This window comes from Bos taurus, chromosome 6 (genome assembly GCF_002263795.3).
Source record: "Bos taurus isolate L1 Dominette 01449 registration number 42190680 breed Hereford chromosome 6, ARS-UCD2.0, whole genome shotgun sequence".
In the NCBI taxonomy this organism is placed as follows: Eukaryota; Metazoa; Chordata; class Mammalia; order Artiodactyla; family Bovidae; genus Bos; species Bos taurus.
In genome coordinates this window covers 33971238-33991910 of record NC_037333.1, presented here as the reverse complement: position 1 = coordinate 33991910, position 20673 = coordinate 33971238, and the positions used below count along the sequence as shown (strand labels likewise).

Sequence of the window (20673 nt, the reverse complement as noted above, 5' to 3'; positions counted from 1 at the left end):
TGGAATGAAGTCCTCTGTCTGTGACCCAGAAATTTGTCTTCTGCCAGCCTTCATGAACATGCCTGGTTTACTTATTACTTCACAAGTAGGTTAAAGTCTCAGACATTTCACAGTTCTTTACACAGTTTCATCATTCTTAAAATTTTCTAGGCATCTTAAAATTATAGAAATCTTAATCATTTAAAAGTATGTTTTAAAATTTTAGTCTCTTGTGTGAATTGTTAGAATGTATATTATATATATATATATATATATTATTCTGTCAGATACCTATGTATAGAAAGTATCCATATATGGACATAATAATATTTATAATTGTCAACAAAAGACTGTCTATATACAAAAATATGTACATTTATTATTTTTTTATGACTCTAGCTATATTCTCTCACTTAAATATCAATTCAGTGTTAGAGTTTTGTTATAAATGTATAAATCAAAGACAGCAAATAAATTATTAGAATAGCCCCTTCAGTAATATTTGAAAAAAAGGAATGCTGTTTTATTTCTAAAACAGAAGGTACTATTAAGAAAATGCAAATCGCTAGAATGCGAATGACATAAGTATGTCTCAAATACAGTAAGTTTTGTCCAAAGTATTTAAATCAACAGTCACAGTGTCCATGGGAAAGATATTTGGACAAGTCTCACAAAGCTACAGTCATGATGTCAGCCAACTTGGATCTCATCTGAGGCTCCTCTTCCCAGCTCAGCATTGCCAGGCTTCAGTTCCTTGGAGCTGTAGAGTTCACACTGGCTCTGACTATGAAGCCAGTTGGTCACACTTCTCACGTGTGACCTGAGAAGTCAGGTCTTTTTTTAAAGGCTCCTCAGATTAGGTCAGGCCCACCAGGATAGGCTTCTTTTGTTATCGATGGAAAGACAACTCATTATCAAGCAAATTGCATGATATCCCCTCATATCTGTTTTGAAGATTATTATTATTTCTTGACATAATTGCTATTTTCTTTTCTTTTTTTTCTTAAGTAATAATTAATGGATAAACCAATAGCAGTCTTTTCAATAAAAGTGCAATCTTAAATTACTGAGGTCATTTACAAATAAAAGCTTTAAAATTTAAAACAACATTAAAACAGAAAATGAAATATCTTGACCCACATGGAATTTTTGTTTCTCTTAATGTAAATATTTAGTTTAGAGAGAATATTTAAAAAGTGAAATATCAAATAGAATATTTTTAAAGAATGAAGTGTATCCTCAGTTTCTCATTGATAGTTTAGTAGGGCAATATTCTTTTAAACGGATCCCTGGTGGCTCAGTTGGTAAAGAATCTGCCTGCAGTGCAAAATACCTGGGTTCTATCCCTGGGTTGGGGAGTTCCCCTTGAGAAGGAAATGACTACCCATGTCAGTATTCTTGGCTAGAAAATACCATGGACATAGGAACCTGGCGGACTACAGTCCATGGGGTCACAGAGTCAGACACAACTGAGCTACTAATTCACCAAACCATACTTTTAAAAGGCAAGGTAATCCCAGAAAGCAGCCATCAGTTTTTACTTTTTCAATGAACAAAATGATAAAATGAATTAAAGTCAGTTTACTGGAGTTACCAATGAAAGCAAACTTAAATATTATAACAAAATTTATAAATGCACACAACTCCATTTTGCAGCAGAGTAATTCTTCATTAACATAAATGCCATATAATTTTCTAGTGCTGACTTCCAACTTTATGTGGTCAGAATACCCTAGTCTTAGAATAACTGTATTTTTCCTTCTAAATGCATGAGAAATTGGTAGATAGAATATATGGCTCCTTAATTAGTATGATTTGAGAAACCTAAAGCCACAAAATGTTTTGAGCAGACAGCTTATCCTAAACTTTTGTGTGGGATGTCATTCTTTCTGAATAAGTGATCTGTTAAAATAAAATGTTGTACCAGTTTCTTACAAACCTCAGCTTGTTAGCTGAATAAATTATGTAAAAGGGGTCAGGGTGGTGAGTGCAGGGCACAGCATCAGTGTGGTATGACAGAGAAGTTACAAAAAGTGAATGGCCTCTGGCTTAGAAAGTGCAGAATGAAATATAACATCCCAGTAGTGAATTTTGAATATCCAGGGAGCAGTGATACTCTCAGGCAGACCTGGAGAAGATCACAGAAATGGACATGACAGGAGTACACCAAAGGGTGTAAGAGCAGTGGAAAACAAAAACTGTATTACATTTTACACTTTAGTCTTGGGTCTGCCAAATGTAAAAAAACATAGGGTTCTTTAGTACAAACCCCAGAAATTATCTTGCTCACTTTATTAAAATGATTATGCACTAGCTTACAGAAATAAAGGGAAAGTGAAGCACCAGACAGATCTCAAGAAGAGCAGACAAATGGTGGTATCAGAGAACTATGGTAGCAGACCAGCTGTACAATTTGCAAGGCCCAGTGAGAAATAACAAATGCAAGACTCTTTATATAAAAATTAAGATTTTTAACATAGTAATAGCTGAACGTTAAATCAAGTTCAGGCCCCTTCTAAGAACTAGATCCTTTGTAACTGCAGAAGACGCAAGCCCATGAATTTGGCCCTGGGAATCAGGAATGAATGGATAAGCTTCAAGGCTCTACCATTAGAAGATGTTAGCTACTGTGGTTTTCTGTCCCTGTGTTGTGTTGCTCAAGACTTATGTTTCTGGGAACCAGAGTTTGTTTGTAGGCCAAATCACGTGACCATAGGAAGAAGAGATGAGGGGACCTTGTTAGCAATCTCAAGGTTACATGCAGTGAGGGAGAGGAGGAACTTTCTCAAAGGACAATAAAGGCATTTGTAGCAAAGAAAGAGGGAGAATTTCTTCATATGCAGAAAAAAATAAATGTGTTCACATAAGAAGAAAAAAGAAAAAAATCCATTCTAACACTGGTATGTCTAGTTTCTAACAAGTTGCTCTAAGAATATTACTACTTTATTTATAACAAAGATCCAGTAGCACCTCCTTTGGATAATAGATGCTCAGCTTTAAATAGACCCAAATTATTCACTTCAGTGATTCTAGGAAACTTTTTTTGAAAATTGCTTTCAGGTAAACTTCCCAACATTAATTATTATAGTATAATATTCTACTCTTCTATGAAATGAAGAATAAGATAAAAAGTGTTTTCGATGAAAACAGAAAAAAGGATCATAGAAATTACTTTAAGGTAAGATTAGCTTATATTTCCCAATCATTTATGTATTTATGACCTTTGGAGTCTGGCTTAGTGAGCTCATTGAATTTTTGCCAAGTAACTTTCTCTAAAGAGATCACAGGAGTTAGGACACAGACTCCAGAGTCAAAATTGTTGGACTGAAAGCCCAGTTTTACTATTTACATCCTGTTCACTTTTTACATCTTAGATACCTCCTTTGTAGATTCTTAACATTATAATTGATGGTTAAAATATCTTACAAGGTGACAATTTAGCATGCAATTAAGACTTATCATTAAACATTTATTTTTCAGGCAACGAAAAGTAGATATAAAGAGACTTAATACAGTCATTTAGGGAAGATTTGTTTTAGGAATGGAACTTGAACTCTTTCTGAGGAATATTTTTTTTTTCCCCTGTTATACTTCCTCAAATGAGTAGTTTTCTCTGGAGAGGAAAGAGCAAAACAGAAGATTTCTTTTATCAGCTCTTCTTTGGTTACGTAAAGAAAACGACTAGGTATTTCCTTTTTCATCCTCATCTATTTCAAAGACGATTGAACATTGATACCAATCTGTGTGTCTGCTGCTTGTCTAAAAGAGAAACCATCCTTTGCCACAGCACCCACTGTTATCTGGTTTTAAATGTCAAGTACACTTCAGTATAGAAAGAAAGAAACTGAGATAACATTCAAAGAGGAATATATTGGAGACAAAGATAGAGTCCAACAATCTAAGTGTAAGTGTCTTCCAGATGGGAGTTAGGAAAAGATTCATCAACAGAAACCTAAAACATTTTGCAGCTTCTGACTTATCTAACCTTGTGATTTATGGCCAGATTTTATGTTTATATGTGTATGATTGTAGTGTTTGTCTATGTTCCTGTCATACTGATGAATAATGGAAAGGTAATTCAGCTACTTTAAACTGAATCATTTAAACCAGTTGAGCCGTGACACTCTGTCTTTATGTCACTCCTTTCAAGGTCTAGCCTCAGATTCTGTTACTAGCCTCAAGGACTTTTTGTTTGTTCCTTGCAACAGATATTTATACCTTGACAGTTCTATGATGTATAATTATGTATAAACGATGCTATATGCTTTTCATTTACAAAAATAATCTAACCTGCTATTTATACCAAGTACAGTGGTTCCGTTTCAGAGAGAAAAAAGATCAACTCATTTTGTCTTTCTTTCCATTCATTGTTAAGTTTGTTATTGTTCATGAAGAAACTGCATTTTTAGAATCAGCACCATTTGATGGTTCTACATTATGGTTTACTGTCATAATGTTTATTATATTTAACATAAAAGTTGAATTAAATTCAAATATGGTTTTGATATAGTTTTGTAATTTTAGAAAACTAAGTTTCACAAATCTTATTTCTTAGAATATTAATAGGTATTCTGAGTGCTCAATAATTGTTGAATGGACAGATGAATGAATGTTTAGAAAATAGTCTTAAATTTAGCAGGATTCTTTACTAGGATTATTGTTGTTCAGTCACTAAGTCATGTCTAACTCTTTGTGACCCCATGGACTGCAGCTCTCCAAGCTTACCTGTCCTTCATTATCTCTCAGAGTTTGTTCATATTCATGTCCATTGAGTCAGTGATGCTGTCTTACCATGTCATCCCCTGCCACCGTCTTCTCCTTTTGCCTTCAGTTTCCCCAACATCAGAGGCTTTTCCAGTGAGTTGGCCACATCAGGTGGCCAAAGTTTTAGAGCTTCAGCTTCAGCACCAGTCCTTCTGATGAATATTCAAGGTTGATTTCCTTTAGGATTGACTGGTTTGATCTCCTTGCTGTCTGAGGGACACCGAAGAGTCTTCTCCAGCACAGCAGCTCAAAAGCATCATTTCTTGGGCTGTCAGTCTCCTTTATGGTCCAACTCTCACATCTATCCATTACTACTGGAAAAACCAGAGCTTTGCCTATATGTACCTTTGTCGGCAAAGTGATGTCTCTGCCTTATAATATGTGTCTTCTCTGGTGACCCCAATGGTAAAGAATCTGCCTGCAATGCAGGAAACCTGGGTTGGAACCCTGGATCAGGAAGATCCCCCGGAGAAGGGAATGGCTACCTACTCCAGTATTCTTGCCTAGAGAAATCCATGAACAGAGGAGCCTGGTGGGCTACGGTCCATGGGATCACAAAGAGTTTGATATGACTGAGTTTACTTTTTCACTAGGTTTGCCATAGTTTTCCTTTGAAGGAGCAAGTGTTTTAATTTCATGACTGTAGTCACCATCAGCAGTGATTTTGGAGCCTAAGAATGTAAAAACTGCCACTGCTTCCACTTTTTCCCCTTCTATTTACCATGAAGAGATGGGTCCATATGCCATGATCTTAGTTTTTAAAATGTTGAGTTTTAAGCCAGCTTTTTCACTCTTCTCTTTCACCCTTATCAAGAGGCTTTTTAGTTCCTCTTTACTTTCTACCATTAGAGATGTATCATCTGCATATCTGAAGTTGTTGATACTAGAATTATTATTATTCAGTTATTATTATGCTAATAGTAAACAGTAATGTAAATACTAATAGTAAAATTAGTATTATTATGCTAATAGTAAATACTTGAACTTTTTTTGAACATATTTGATCTTTAATATTTTGCTAAAAATAAAGAGCAATTATCCTTTTTAGTGCCCAAATCCATACCTGTGCTTTGTATCACATGGGGCAGTCTGTTGTAGTACTGGGTTTGCAGGGCAGCTATGTTCTATTTACTGTGTACTGAAGCTGTAATTGAAACTGACCATCAAGAGGCTGGACTGTGGCCTTGTAACCCATACTGAAAGATAACTCAAAGTTCTCTTAACTGAATTATAATTCAGAATATATTAATCACAATATATTATACCATTGGCTGGGCTTCCTGGTTGTCTCTAGTGGTAAAGAACCTGCCTGCAAATGCAGTAGACAAAAGAGATGTGGGTTTTATCCCTGGGTCAGGAAGATCCCCTGGAGAAGGGCATGGCAATCCATTCCAGTATTCTTGATTAAAGAATCCTATAGACTGAAGAGTTTGGCAGGCTACAGTCCATTAGGTTGTAGAATCAGACATGACTGAAGCAACTTAGCTCACACAGATGTAATATCATAATTTTTGCTATTCTATATCTTAAAAGGTGATATAACAGAATGTAATTACAACTGGTAATCATAGAAAACAATATTTATTTATCAGTACCAGTTCATTAATCTTCAGGTGCTTTCTACTTTTTTCTCAATCTTACTTCAGACGCAAAGTTGTAACTCTTCAATACTCATGATTCCAAAAATCACTTAACTTCTAGAATTAGGGTTTGAGAACAGTTTATTGGCTAGAACCTAATTATGTACTTTTCATTTAGTATGAATAATCTTCAAAATAAGTTAGAAACTATACATTGTTTTCTATGTTTTTAAAAATTGCAGTTTCCCTTATTCAAACATTTGTATCTCTACAGTATCTTTATGCTACATAAAACAATTCTCCACAAGAACAAGAATCACTTCTTAGGAGGACCTAGATTTGAACCCAGAAGCCATAAACATTCTTATTCCACTTTTTTCTTGTGCAACTACAGTTAACTTCTGAAAAACACAATTTGCACTATGCTGGTACATTATAGTTCTTTTTTTCCCCAAATATGTATAGTTGGTCCTGCATATCTGGGATTCAGGCAACCCAAGATGACAATACATTGTCCAAAGTTGGTTGATTCTGGGGATGTGGAAGTGATGAACTTGAAAGACCAACTGTGGAATTTGAGCATACGTGGATTTTGATATTTACCCTCAGTCCTTGAACAAATCTCCTGCAGGTACTAAGGGAAAGTGGTACTTGATATGTATATTCATACTCCAAACTTTATTGTTGTTTTAGTCGCTAAGTTGTGTCTGACTCTTTTGCGGCCCCTTGTATTGTAGTCCACCAGGTTCCTCTGTCCATGGGATTTCCCAGGCGAGAGTACTGGAATGAAGTTGCCATTTCCTTCTTCAGGGGATCTTTCTGACCCAGGGATCAAACCCAAGTCTCCTGCATTGACAGGCGGATCCTTTACCACTGAGCCACCAGGGAAGCCCATATTCAAACTAGTTTCTATTATTATTGTTCTTTCTGTCATCGCTGTTGTTTTAATTCTACTTGATATTTTTCTCTTCTTTCTCTATCTACTCTTAATATACTGACCACTTTGAATAGTTTTGCCTAAGTAAGGCTCCGCTCCAGAGATAAATATGAAAAGTGCTCTTTTGGAAATTTAATATGTAAACCTGTCATTTAGTATTAATAAGGTAGACTTCTTAGCACACAAGTTTAGTGTATGTGAAATTGTCATATGTTAATTTGTTCAACAGTGACTTGGCAATATAAAGTTCACCAAGGGAGAGTCTCACCTTATTTGGTGTTATTTTGCCTTCTTTTGAACCAAAAGGAAGAGAATTTAGTGCAGCCTGAGGTAACTGCAAGTATTGGAGAGGAGATCCTGGGAGAGAAGGTGCGCTAATACAGGCTTAAAGAATACATATAAATTAGCCACATTATATCAAAACTCATATACATTCTGGGGAGGAGGAGAATTATGGGGAAAATTACAGCTAGTGAGTGTGATAAGATATATCTAACCTATTCTGCTATTGCACTACATGTTTTGTTTGTCTTGCAAAGGCTAGCAAGACAACAATATGACACAGTGGGCTGGCGAAACACCCCTGGAATTCATTTATTTAAAATAAGTCGGGTGATTTTTATGTATGTGTGAGTTTGTCAAGATATTTGGAAATCTTTGATTTTATGTAATGTGAAAAATCTTATTTTTATAGTTGAAATTGAGTAAACCATCACAATGCCTTTGGTTACCTCAAGAATGGAATCGGGAAATTGCTTGATAAGTTTGATGTAGGTTTTACTAATCTTTCCTAAACTGATAAAGTTTTGAGTCTCTAAACTCAAAGTCAATATCTCCAACTGTTTTAGCTTTGAAAAGTGTTGGACTTTTACAGTTTCCTTACTGCTATGAATTATCCAGTAATATTAGGTATTGCCTTTATGTCAAGTTACAGCGCAATAATTGATTTTCTGTTTGGAAAAACTACTTCCTAGGTTATATTTTCATAGCTAACACTTATTACACTTAGATTTCCAATCCTGAATGTTTTGAAAGGTAATGGGAATAGAAAATTCTTTTAAAACAATGTGGATTGTATAACTTTTAGCATATCTTCAGTGCTATATATTACATTACAGTTTTTATTTTAATAGACCCTTGGTGCTATAAATGTAAAAAAATGCATTTTATAATGCAAGTTGAAGAAATTCTATAGTTTTGTTTTTTAAAAAGTTTCTGATGTACTGCAAAATTATTGTAAGCAAGTATACAGTTATATATTTTTTATAAATGTTCTTGTATGTTACATCTACAAACCCATTATATGTTCTCTTTCAGTGGTCATAATTTTGCATACAGTTTCTTAAAATGATAACATCAAGTTTTAAATATACTATATGATAATGAAATAGGATACATTTATGGTGGTAGTTTGGTTCTGAAAGATTAATCAAATTCTCTACATGATGTGGATCTGAAGCAAAACCTTGGTACTTTTGCAACTTATTACCCTGATATTTAAGGGAAAAGGGAAGGCAGAAAGTAGCATTGGGAAACATTTATTTTCAAAAACACAATTTACATCTCTAAAAGTGATGCTTCTCATCTTATTAATTCTGTTATCCTATAAATATAAAATTCTTATTGTTGAAAATTATTTAAAAAAAAGAGTTTCATGGTAAGGCAAGTCATTAGAGCTTGAGTTTATGACTTTAAAATATTATTTTTTTAAAGCAAATATAAAATAATAAATTACTCTGTGTACTTTTTCACTAAAAGATACATCAAATTAATTACAATATATAAAGTATACCTAATGTTTGTGTGTGGTTAGTCGCTCAGTCCAGGCTCCTCTGTCCATGGATTTCTCCAGTCAAGAATACTGGAGTGGGTTGCCATGCCCTCCTTCAGGGGATCTTCTCAACCCAGAGACTGAACCCAGGTCTCCCTCATTGCAGGAAGTTTCTTTACCTACTGAGTCACAAGGGAAGCCCAAGAATACTGGAGTGAGTAGCCTATCCCTTCTCCAGGAGATCTGGACTCAGGAATCAAACCAGGATTTCCTACATTGCAGGTGGATTCTTTACCAGCTGAGCTACCAGGGGAGCCCATAGATAACTACAAAATATATATCATAGATAACTATAAAGTATGCCTTGTATCTAAAGTAATAATTATAGAATATTGTCACCAATCAAGACATTAACCAGACTAAAATAATATAGCAAAACTCCCACTTTTAAATGATTTTCACTTTTATAAATGAATTGGAAACAATTTAGTAACAATATCAGTCAGTAAAGTTCAGTCGCTCAGTCGTGTCCGACTCTTTGCAACCCCATGAATCACAGCACACCAGGCCTCCCTGTCCATCACCATCTCCTAGAGTTCACTCAAACTCACGTCCATCAAGTTGGTGATGCTATCGAGCCATCTCATCCTCTGTCGTTCCCTTTTTCTCCTGCCCCCAATCCCTCCCAGCATCAGGGTCTTTTCCAATGAGTCAACTCTTCCCATGAGGTGGCCAAAGTATTGGAGTTTCAGCTTTAGCATCATTCCTTCCAAAGAACACCCAGGGCTGATCTCCTTTAGAATGGACTGGTTGGATCTCCTTGCAGTCCATGGGACTCTCAAGAGTCTTCTCCAACACCACAATTCAAAAGCATCAATTCTTCGGCACTCAGCGTTCTTCACAGTCCAACTCTCACATCCATACATGACCACTGGAAAAACCATAGCCTTGACTAGATGGACCTTTGTTGGCAAAGTAATGTCTCTGCTTTTGAATATGCTATCTAGGTTGGTCATAACTTTCCTTCCAAGGAGTAAGCGTCTTTTAATTTCGTGGCTGCAATCACCATCTGCAGTGATTTTAGAGCCCTCAAAAATACTCCAGTAGAATTAACAATTTAAAAAAGTTCTTTGATATCATATTAAGATAATTATTACTCAGAGATAAGATTTTATTTGACTTTAACTTGTTTTTCTTCTATAGTTCGACAGTTTCCAAATAAAATCACTTCCATGGAGTGGTGGATGAGAGGCTGGTGAATTTTTCCTGACCCCCAGAATAGAGAAATATAAAATAAGGAAAATGTTGAATATTGGAGTCTGTAAATATATCAGAGAATTGATGCTGACTCAATTGGAAAAGACTCTGATGCTGGGAAAAATTGAAGGCAAAAGGAGAAGCGGGTGGCAGAGGATGAGATGTTTGGATAGCATCACCAGCTCAATGGACATGAGTTTGAGCAAACTCTGGGAGATAGTGAAAGACAAGGAAGCCTGATGTGCTACAGTCCATGTGGTTGCAAATTATCAGATACAACTTAGCTACTAAACAACAAGGATATGATGAATTACCTGGAAGACTAGAGAAAAAGAATTTAAGTTAAAAAATTGATTGATATCTGTTAGCGGAAGATCAACCAGTTTGTGAGATTTTCTAAGTTGAGAATCACTTTTTACAGTATCAGGGGATAATAAATAAAAATTTGATCTTTATCTGTATAAAGTGTTTTTGACAGTTCTGTGCCATCAACTTTTTGACAGCTTGAGTGCTCTGTGAAAGAAAGTCAATTACACTATTAATTCAATCATAGCATGATTAAAATGTACAATATCTACAATTAAATGAATACTTGTAAAGTAAAAACTATATATATGTGCATAAGCAGATTTTGGTATATATGTATGCATGTACATGGGATTTTAGAAATGTTTTACATATTTATTTATTTTTACTTTTGACTGTACTGTGTCTTCATTGCTGCATGGGTACTACTCTCTAGTTTGCAGTATGCTGGCTTCTCATTGCAGTGGCTTCTCTTGTTGCAGAGCGTGGGTTCTAGGGTGCATGGGCTTAGTTGCCTGGAAGCATGTGGAATCTTTCTGGACTAGGGATCAAACCCATGTCCCATGCATGATTCTTCATCACCAGACCACCAGGGAAGTCCTGCACGTGGGATTTTTTAAACACTAATTTGAGTCACTCTTTGCTGAACTTCATTCTTACTGAAATGATCTTTAAACCAGATCTTAAATGACAAATGAAAATAAAAGTAGAGAATGGGAGGGAGAAATGTGAATGACGTTAATGGCAGGGAGAAAAGTTACTGAACAAGGACAATCAAATCAATCATTTCTTTTTATTATTAAACTACTTTCAAAGTTTGTATGAACAGATTTGTACTCATAATATACCTACTTTCTTGAAAATTTTGGAAAAGGAAATTCTAACTGTTCAGAGGAGTAGGGTTCCTTACTATTTAATCTTATTCCATTAAATTGTAAGCTAATATTTTACTATTCTATCTTCAGTGAAAATAACTAAATAGATAAATACAATAATATTTTAAATTTGAACCATATGATGCAATATGAAGAAAAAAGCATTGGACCAGAAGTCAGGAGACTGAAATTCTACACCTTCTAACTGTGTGACACTTACAAAATTCATCTAGGTTTGAGCTCCCTATATATTAAATAAGAATTTAGAAGGCAATGGCACCCCACTCCAGTACTCTTGCCTGGAAAATCCCATGGACGGAGGAGCCTGGTAGGCTGCAGTCCATGGGGTCGCTAAGAGTCCGACACGATTGAGCGACTTCACTTTCACGTTTCTCTTTCATGCATTGGAGAAGGAAATGGCAACCCACTCCAGTGTTCTTGCCTGGAGAATCCCAGGGACGGGGGAGCCTGGTGGGCTGCCGTCTATGGGGTTGCACAGAGTCGGACACGACTGAAGTGACTTAGCAGCAGCAGGGGGCTTCCCTGGTGGCTCAGATGGTAAAGAACCCACTTGCAGTGCGGGAGACTCAGTTTTGATCCCTGGGTCAGGAAGATCCCCTGGAGAAAGAAATGGCAACCCACTCCAGTATTCTTGCCTGGAGAATCCCACGGACAGAAGTGCCTAGCAGGCTATAGTGCATGGGGTCACAAAAAGTCAGACACGACTGAAGTGACTTAGCCTACAGGGAGTTTTTTTTGTTTTTATGTTTTCTTTTGTTTTAAAGAGGCAGGAAGGAAGTATGAATGAATATGAGGCAGACAGCCAACAATGTCTGTTATGATAACTTTTCATTTCTCTGATAAGACTAAGCATTATGTCCTCTCTTTCTTTTAAGACTTTGAACATATTTATCATAGCTTCTTAAAATCCTTGTTTGCTAACTCCAATATGTGGGTCATGTGTGTATATTCAGTCGCATCTGACGCTGCGATCCCATTGACAGTAACCTACCGTGCTCCTCTGTCCATGGAATTTTCCAAGCAAGAATACTGGAGCGGGTTTCCATTTCCTACTCCAAGGGATCTTCCTGACCCAGGGATCGAACCTATGTCTCTTGAATCTCCTGCATTGGAAAGCAGATACACCACTGTGCCACCTGTTAAGCCCAATATATGGGTCATCTCAGAGGATCAACAGACTTTTTCTGCTTCTTTGTGTGTCTATTCATTTGAATATTTGCCATGCATTGTGAATGGTATAGTTTTGAGAGTATGCATTTTGTTTTCTTCCTTTAGAGAAAGAAGAGTGTTCTAGCAGACAGTTAATTTATAAGTAGACCAGATTGATTTTTTGAGTGTTTTTTTTTTTTAAGTTTGGAACTCTCATGTCTCCCAGCACTGTGAATATTCTACGTCATTGGCAAATGCTCTCCTGTGTCTTCATAGGCATTAAAACTGCAACTTCTGCTTTTACAGATTGCATCCAAGTTCAACACCCTGAAACCATCACAGTGTCAATTTGTATAATTTTGCTCTTTGGCACTTGGACATTTTTCTCTTTCCCTCCTGCACTATATGTTTAAAAATAAATGGGGTTATACTTTATCCAGTATTTCTCTGTATTCAGAACAGGAGGCAGAGTATAGGACAGTTTAGTCCAATGTGTTCCCAGAGGTCTCCTCAAATTAATTTTATTAACTATATCTGTGATAAGTGCAACAAAGGAAGGCATAGCATAGAAAAGAGGAACCTATGTGTCTTTGAAGTAGAGGGGTGTGGGTACCAAATACAAAGATTTCCCTGAAGAAGTGATGTATTTTAAGGCAAGATGTGAAGGTTGGTAAGCAACACTTTATCATACATATGCAAAGTTTCTGAGGCAGGATAGAGCTTGGCACATTTCAGGGCAAAGCTTTATCATTTAAAACTTACAGACTGAAAAAAGCCCATACATCTCAATTTGACCTTATCTAAATGTTGCTTAATTTTCAGTCATAAAGACTTGGTTGTCCTTTAGAAGCAACAAGGCAAATAAAAATATTACTGAGCAAATCTACCAAAGATTCATCAATTTGATGTAGACAGGGTGACGTGTGTATGGATGTGCTCAGTGGAGATTACATTGTGTTTGTTTTCTGTTTGCAGTACTTAGGGTGGTTAATGAATCACTGTATCAGGCCTCAGTGTCTTACCCTTGTGTCTGTGTGTGTGTGAAGTTAGGGACCATCTTTTTTATATAAAACACATTTCTTCAGTTTTCTGAAACAATAATAATTCAGAGTATTGGCAGACAGAGAGCTACATATGCCAAAGTGCATGAATTGCATTATCTCATGAGCCTTACTAATGCAGGAATAGGAGAGCCCCTGAACCTTACTCTACCCTGCTGGTCTTATCATGGATTGTCTGTGCTAGAGGAAACTATGACTTCATATTAGAGTCCTTTCTCCTTTTCTTATCAGTTACAGGGGTGGATTCTTTTGAGGTGAATATTTCCAGAAACACGTGGGTATTTTTGGCACAATCATAGTCTGTTGTTAAAAACCTTGGTTTTTAAAATATTTAATTATTGTAAACCCCAGGCACCAATCAATCAGAAATCCAATGACTGTGGATGGCTCTGTTGGCCTGTGCAGCTGAGTAGCAGCCCTGCTTATCAGTCTATTTCACCAACTGCTTCAACCTAGTGAAGGATGCTTTTGATTACTGTGGTATTACAGCTCACTATTATTCATGTTGAAACAAAGCATTTCAAAATAAATTGATGTGCTTTTCATATGGGGAGGAATATTAGTTGTTATTTTTTTGGTGTCAATTACTAAGCAGTTAATAATCATGGTGAACCTCTTGAGGTCAGTGACAGAATCCTCTTAATCTCAAATCATCAATCACCCTTGCTCTGCTAGACACAATGTGGATGTTTTCTGTAATTGTGAAACATGCCATTGGTCTCCCTCTTGTTGAAATTCAAGAAAGAACCAAAGTTTCAAGTAGAAAACAAATGGCTACTTTTATCTTCTAAGTACACTTCTGCATATAGCCCATTCTTAACTATCTGAAATAGCAGTGATCCGTAGATATATAAATATTAAACTGTAATCCTCAGATCCTCAGTAATTTCCTGAAATTGAACACATAGAACTTTACACAGGTGTGGTTTCTGAAAATTTTGGTTTCAGAAGCTTTAGTCTCTGAATGGGTGGTTTCAGTCTTTATTGATGTTTACAGCATGATTGAACACAGAGGTTCAAAGAAACAGCAATCTAATTAAAAGGAATTATAAAACTGTTATTTTAATTATTGTATTTTAAGAGTGGTGGGGAATTTGGCACCGTGGGTGGTGGTCCTGCAATACATAACAATTCACCTTCCAGAAAATTTTCTGTGTACAAATGAGAGTTATATGCATAAATGATTACAAAGAATTATGTTTTATTAACTTTATTATTGCATTCATTTATTCAAATTCAATAATACAGTTATTTACTGAGTCAGCCTAATATGAGTCAGACACCAGATGAGTTCACAACTTAAAACCTGATAAATCTTTGAAAATTCTGTGATAACTAAAATAGTATTATTATACACACTGTGACTTCTCATTTTTATATTTTATTTTACTCTTATTGTTCTAAGACACTAAAATAAAATTTTTAAAAAGTTAAGAATGATTGTATGTTTTACTCCAAGTTGTATGTAATTAAGTGAATCAGTCATATCACTTAATTTATTTTAAAAGTGAAAATGTAAGTGATTCTTTGTAGTTACAGGTATTTTTTTTTTTTTCTTTTTGTTCACTTGTTTGTTTTTCACATGAGATGAGGAATCTTGTAAGGACTTAGAGCTCAAGTGCATTGCTTGCATCCACATCTCAGCTCTGCCCCTTGTTTGCTGTGTTGCCATCAGCCATGTACCTTAATATGAGTCTCTTTGAGACTCAAATCCCTCAACTGTGAGGTAAGGATTATAATACCTCAAAGAGTTGTATGAGTACTAAATGGTTTAGCATATATGAAGTCCTTACAGCGCTACCTGAGGTACATTAAGTATTATATATATATATGTGTGTGTGTGTATACACATGGATATCACCAGGTGGTTAACACCAAAATCAGACTGATTATATTCTTTGCAGCTAAACATGGAGAAGCTCTATACAGTCAGCAAAAACAAGACCAGGAACTGACTGTGGCTCAGATCATGAACTCCTTATTGCCAAATTCAGAGTAAATTGAAGAAAGTAGGGAAAACCCCTAGTTCAGGTATGACCTAAATCAAATCCCTTATGATTATACAGTGGAAGTGAGAAATAGATTTAAGGGACTAGATCTGATAGATAGAGTGCCTGATGAACTATGGACCAAGGTTCTTGACATTGTACAGGAAACAGGGATCAAGACCATCTCCATGGAAAAGAAGTGCAAAAGAGCAAAATGGCTGTCTGGGGAGGCCTTACAAATAGCTATGAAAAGAAGAGAAGTGAAAAGCAAAGGAGAGAAGGAAAGATATTAGCATCTGAATGCAGAGTTCCCAAGAATAGTAAGGAGAGATAAGAAAGCCTTCCGCAGTGATCAATGAAAAGAAATAAAGGGAAACAACAGAATGGGAAAGAGTAGAGATCTCTTCAAGAAAATTAGAGATACCAAGGGAACATTTCATGCAAAGATGGGCTTGATAAAGGACACAAATGGTATGGGCCTAACAGAAGCAAAAGATATTAAGAAGAGGTGACAAGAATACACGGAAGAACTGTACAAAAAAAGAGCTTCACGACCCAGATAATCACTGACCTAGAGCCAGACATCCTGGTATGTGAAGTCAAGTGGGCCTTAGAAAGCATCATGACGAACAAAGCTAGTGAGGGTGATGGAATTCCAGTTAAGCTATTTCAAATCCTGGAAGATGATGTTGTGAAAGTGTTGCACTCAATATGCCAGCAAATTTGGAAAACTCATCAGTGGCCACAGGACTGGAAAAGACCAGTTTTCATTCCAATCCCAAAGAAAGGCAACGCCAAAGAATGCACAAATTCCTGCACAATTGCACTCATCTCACATGCTAGTAAAGTAATGCTCAAAATTCTCCAAGCCAGGCTTCAGCAATACATGAACTGTGAACTTCCAGATGTTCAAGCTGGTTTTAGAAAAGGCAGAGGAACCAGAGATCAAATTGCCAACATCCGCTGGATCATGGAAAAAGCAAGAAAGTTCCAGAAAAACATCTGTTTCTGCTTTATTGACTATGCCAAAGCCTTTGACTATGTGGATCACAATAAACTGTGGAAAATTCTGAAAGAGATGCGAATACCAGACCATCTGACCTGCCTCTTGAGAAACCTATATGCAGGTCAGGAAGCAACAGTTAGAACTGGACATGGAACAACATACTGGTTCCAAATGGGAAAAGGAGTACGTCAAGGTTGTATATTGTCACCCTGCCTATTTAACTTATATGCAGAGTACATCACACGAAATGCCAGGCTGAATGAAGCACAAGCTGGAATCAAGATTGATGCCGGGAGAAATATCAATAACCTCAGATATGCAGATGACACCACCCTTATGGCAGAAAGTGAACAGGAACTAAAAAGCCTCTCGATGAAAGTGAAAGAGGAGAGTGAAAAAGTTGGCTTAAAGCTCAACATTCAGCAAACGAAGATCATGGCATCTGGTCCCATCACTTCATGGGAAATGGATGGGCAAACAGTGGAAACAGTGTGAGACTTTATTTTTGGGGGCTCCAAAATCACTGCAGATGGTGATTGCATTCATGAAATTAAAACATGCTTACCCCTTTGAAGGAATGTTATGACCAACCTAGATAGCATATTAAAAAGAAGAGATATTACTTTTCAACAAAGGTCCGTCTAGTCAAGGCTATTGTTTTTCCAATAGTTATGTATGGATGTGAGAATTGGACTGTGAAGAAAGCTGAGCGCTGAAGAGTTGATGCTTTTGAACTGTGGTGTTGGAGAAGACTCTCGCGAGTCCCTTGGACTGCGAGGGGATCCAACCAGTCCATCCTAAAGGAGATCAGTCCTGGGTGTTCTTTGGAAGGAATGATGCTGAGACTGAAACTCCAATACTTTGGCCACCTCATGTGAAGAGTTGACTCATTGGAAAAGACCCTGATGCTGGGAGGGTTTAGGGGCAGGAGGAGAAGGGGACGACAGAAGATGAGATGGCTGGATGGCATCACCAACTTGATGCACATGAGTTTGAGTGAACTCCGGGAGTTGGTGATAGACAGTGAGGCCTGGCGTGCTGTGAATCATGGGGTCGCAAAGAGTGGGACACAACTGAGCGACTGAACTGACTTAACTGATTGACACACACATATATTAGGGCTTCCCTGGTGGCTAGTAAGAAAAGTCCTATATATACATTATAGGGCTAGTAGGAAAACAGTCTTATCCTGCTTATGTACTTAGGTTGATTCACCTCAGGTCAACTTTTTTTTTTGGTGCAATCTGCAGTACTGTGGGTTCTTAGTTTTCCCAGATCAGGGGTCAAACTCATGCCCCCTGTATTGGAAGCTGGGAGTCTTAACCACTGAATGGCCAGGGAAGTTTCTCAGGTGTTAAATAGCCTGAGAATAGTTCTCAGGTATTTAAATTTGAGAAATTCTCTGGGCCTGTTTCTCACATGAAAAATGAACATACTATGTTTAACTCTTGGTCTTGTTCAGCATTTGAATAAATTAACACACATGCAGTGGTTTGCACAGTACTTGGACTACTGTCAATCCTTAAAAAATGTTAGCTATGACTACTTATTATTTCATTATAAACATAAAGATGGGATAGTAATTAATATCTTACCATTTGAAATGACAATTGTGATTAATGAATATACCTATAAAGACAAATAAACAATTGTGTGATCCAAAAATGTGTTTTCTTTACTGATTATCCAATGTTTTATAAATTGAATAATCACATTTGCATAAATTAACCAAGGAAATTCTGTTTTGTTTGCACCTTTACCTGATCTTAGTGGCAAGCTCCAAGGCAACTCTGTTTTTTCAATTTAGGTTGCCAAGTGACCTTGTCGTTTACTTCAGAGAATAATATACATAAAAGCTATTGAAACTGAGCAAAAGTCCTAAACTAATGTTTCATAAATTTCCTGAGCTATGAGTTTAATTATCATTATTGTGTAGGTTCCTTGGTTCTAATGAATGGAAATAAATTTAGACAAACTCATTAAAAATGACCATTTTCATAAACTCCTCCTTTCATATATTTTTATATCTGCCTCTTAAACACATGTGAAAAACTGTTAATCTTAATATCTTTTCTTTATACACACCTTTAATTAAAGTGTGTGAAAGTATTTTTGAAATGCATAATTTTAAAATAATTGTTGATTAGGAGAAGGCAATGACAACCCACTCCAGTACTCTTGCCTGGACAATCCCATGGACGGAGGAGCCTCGTAGGCTGCAGTCCATGGGGTCGCTAAGAGTCGGACATGACTGAGCGACTTCACTTTCACTTTTCACTTTCATGCGTTGCAGAAGGAAATGGCAACCCATTCCAGTGTTCTTGCCTGGAGAATCCCAGGGATGAGGGAGCCTCGTAGGCTGCTGTCTATGGGGTCGTACAGAGTCGGACACGACTGAAGTGATTTAGCAGCAGCAGCAGCTAGTAGTACAAAATAATAGTTTTCCACATATTACTGTACTAAATATTTAATGATTATTTGATAAGCATGCTCATTACATAGGGAGTTATACACCTTATATTTACTTCACTATTTTCACATAAAATCTTATGCATACTAGTCTTTCTTAATCCACAAAATGGCTTAATACACAATTGATTGATTTAGTAATTTAAAACAATAATTACCAAAGGTATTTTATCCCAATTTTTGCTTTCTTAATCTTTTCTTTCCAGATAATTTTTAAACATTATTTTCAGAAAATCCCTACATGAAATTTCTCTTTCAGTGATTTCTTTTGGCTTTCAAAATTTTGAAAGGGTTAAATAAGTGTAAACATATGGTTATTGTGTGTAAATTGAATTTCAGTTGGAGAAAAAAAAGCACATTCTGAAACAATGATTCTCATCGAATCTTACTACTGCTACATATAAAATTGAACCATTTAATAATTTGGACAAAAGGCTTCAGAATTTTCAGACTAATATGAGGAAATAATGAGAGTCACAGGGAATTTTTTTCCAGCTCACTCCTAACATTGATCAGCAGCTTGGTAAATTCTGCTCTGAATATGCTACATAGTAATTTTTGTTCTTTTTTTTTTTTTTTTTCCTGTTAGGAACCTTTCCCTGAAATTAGCAAAAGACATTGATCAGGAAGCCAGATGTTCCCATATCAGGGGAGTGCCTAGCAGTCCATCTTCAGATTGGCCCCTGCCAAGTGTGGAAGAAAATGGAGGCATAGATTCTCTGCCATTCAGACTGATGTTACAAGACTGCACGGCCGTCAAGACATTATTATTAAAGATGAAGAGAGTTCTTCAAGAGGTAATGGTCTGCTGTAAGATTAATGTTTTTACTGCTGGTAAATAGTGAAGTCTGTAAACCTGGTTAGTCTCTCTTCTATCAATAATTAACTGCATAACGCAGGGCAGGGGTCAGCAATTCTCTTGGAACTTAGCCTTTCTCATATGTCAAATGAAGTGTTTGTAGTTCTGTTTTATAAGGTACTCTTCAACTTAAAGATTCTAAGATTTTGCAGAGAAACTGAAAAGAGAATAAACTGATACCTAGTCTTGGGAAGGTTAGATAAAGAAAAATTGGCATCAGTTATCATTATGTTTGCTGCTGCTAAGTCGCTTCAGTCGTGTCCGACTCTGTACGACCCTGTAGACGGCAGCCCACCAGGCTCCCCCATCCCTGGGATTCTCCAGGCAAGACTGCTGGCGTGGGTTGCCATTTCCTTCTCCAATGCATGAAAGTGAAAAGCGAAAGTGAAGTCGCTCAGTTGTGTCCGACTCTTTGTGACCCCATGGACTGCAGCCCACCAGGCTCCTCCATCCATGGGGTTTTCCAGGCTAGAGTACTGGAGTGGGGTGCCATTGCCTTCTCTGATCGTTGTGTTTATATATTATTAAAATCTGTTTAGAGACCTTTCAACAGGATTTCACTTTGATGATATAGAGATGTTGTATGATACCATAAAACTAGTTTATTTAGTCATTTTTTTCAAATAACTATTAATCTAATAAAATCAATCT

General features: G+C 36.5%; 1 protein-coding gene across 3 annotated transcripts in view; it reads left to right on the top strand.

The window, feature by feature from the left end:
- The window catches only part of CCSER1 (coiled-coil serine rich protein 1), a 1488482-nt gene that overhangs the window by 509485 nt on the left and 958324 nt on the right, over positions 1–20673 (top strand). For all 3 annotated transcript variants that reach the window (XM_005207807.5, XM_005207808.5, NM_001076437.1), the window contains 1 exon segment: positions 19753–19960. In XM_005207807.5, coding sequence (XP_005207864.1) covers positions 19753–19960 — 208 coding nt within the window.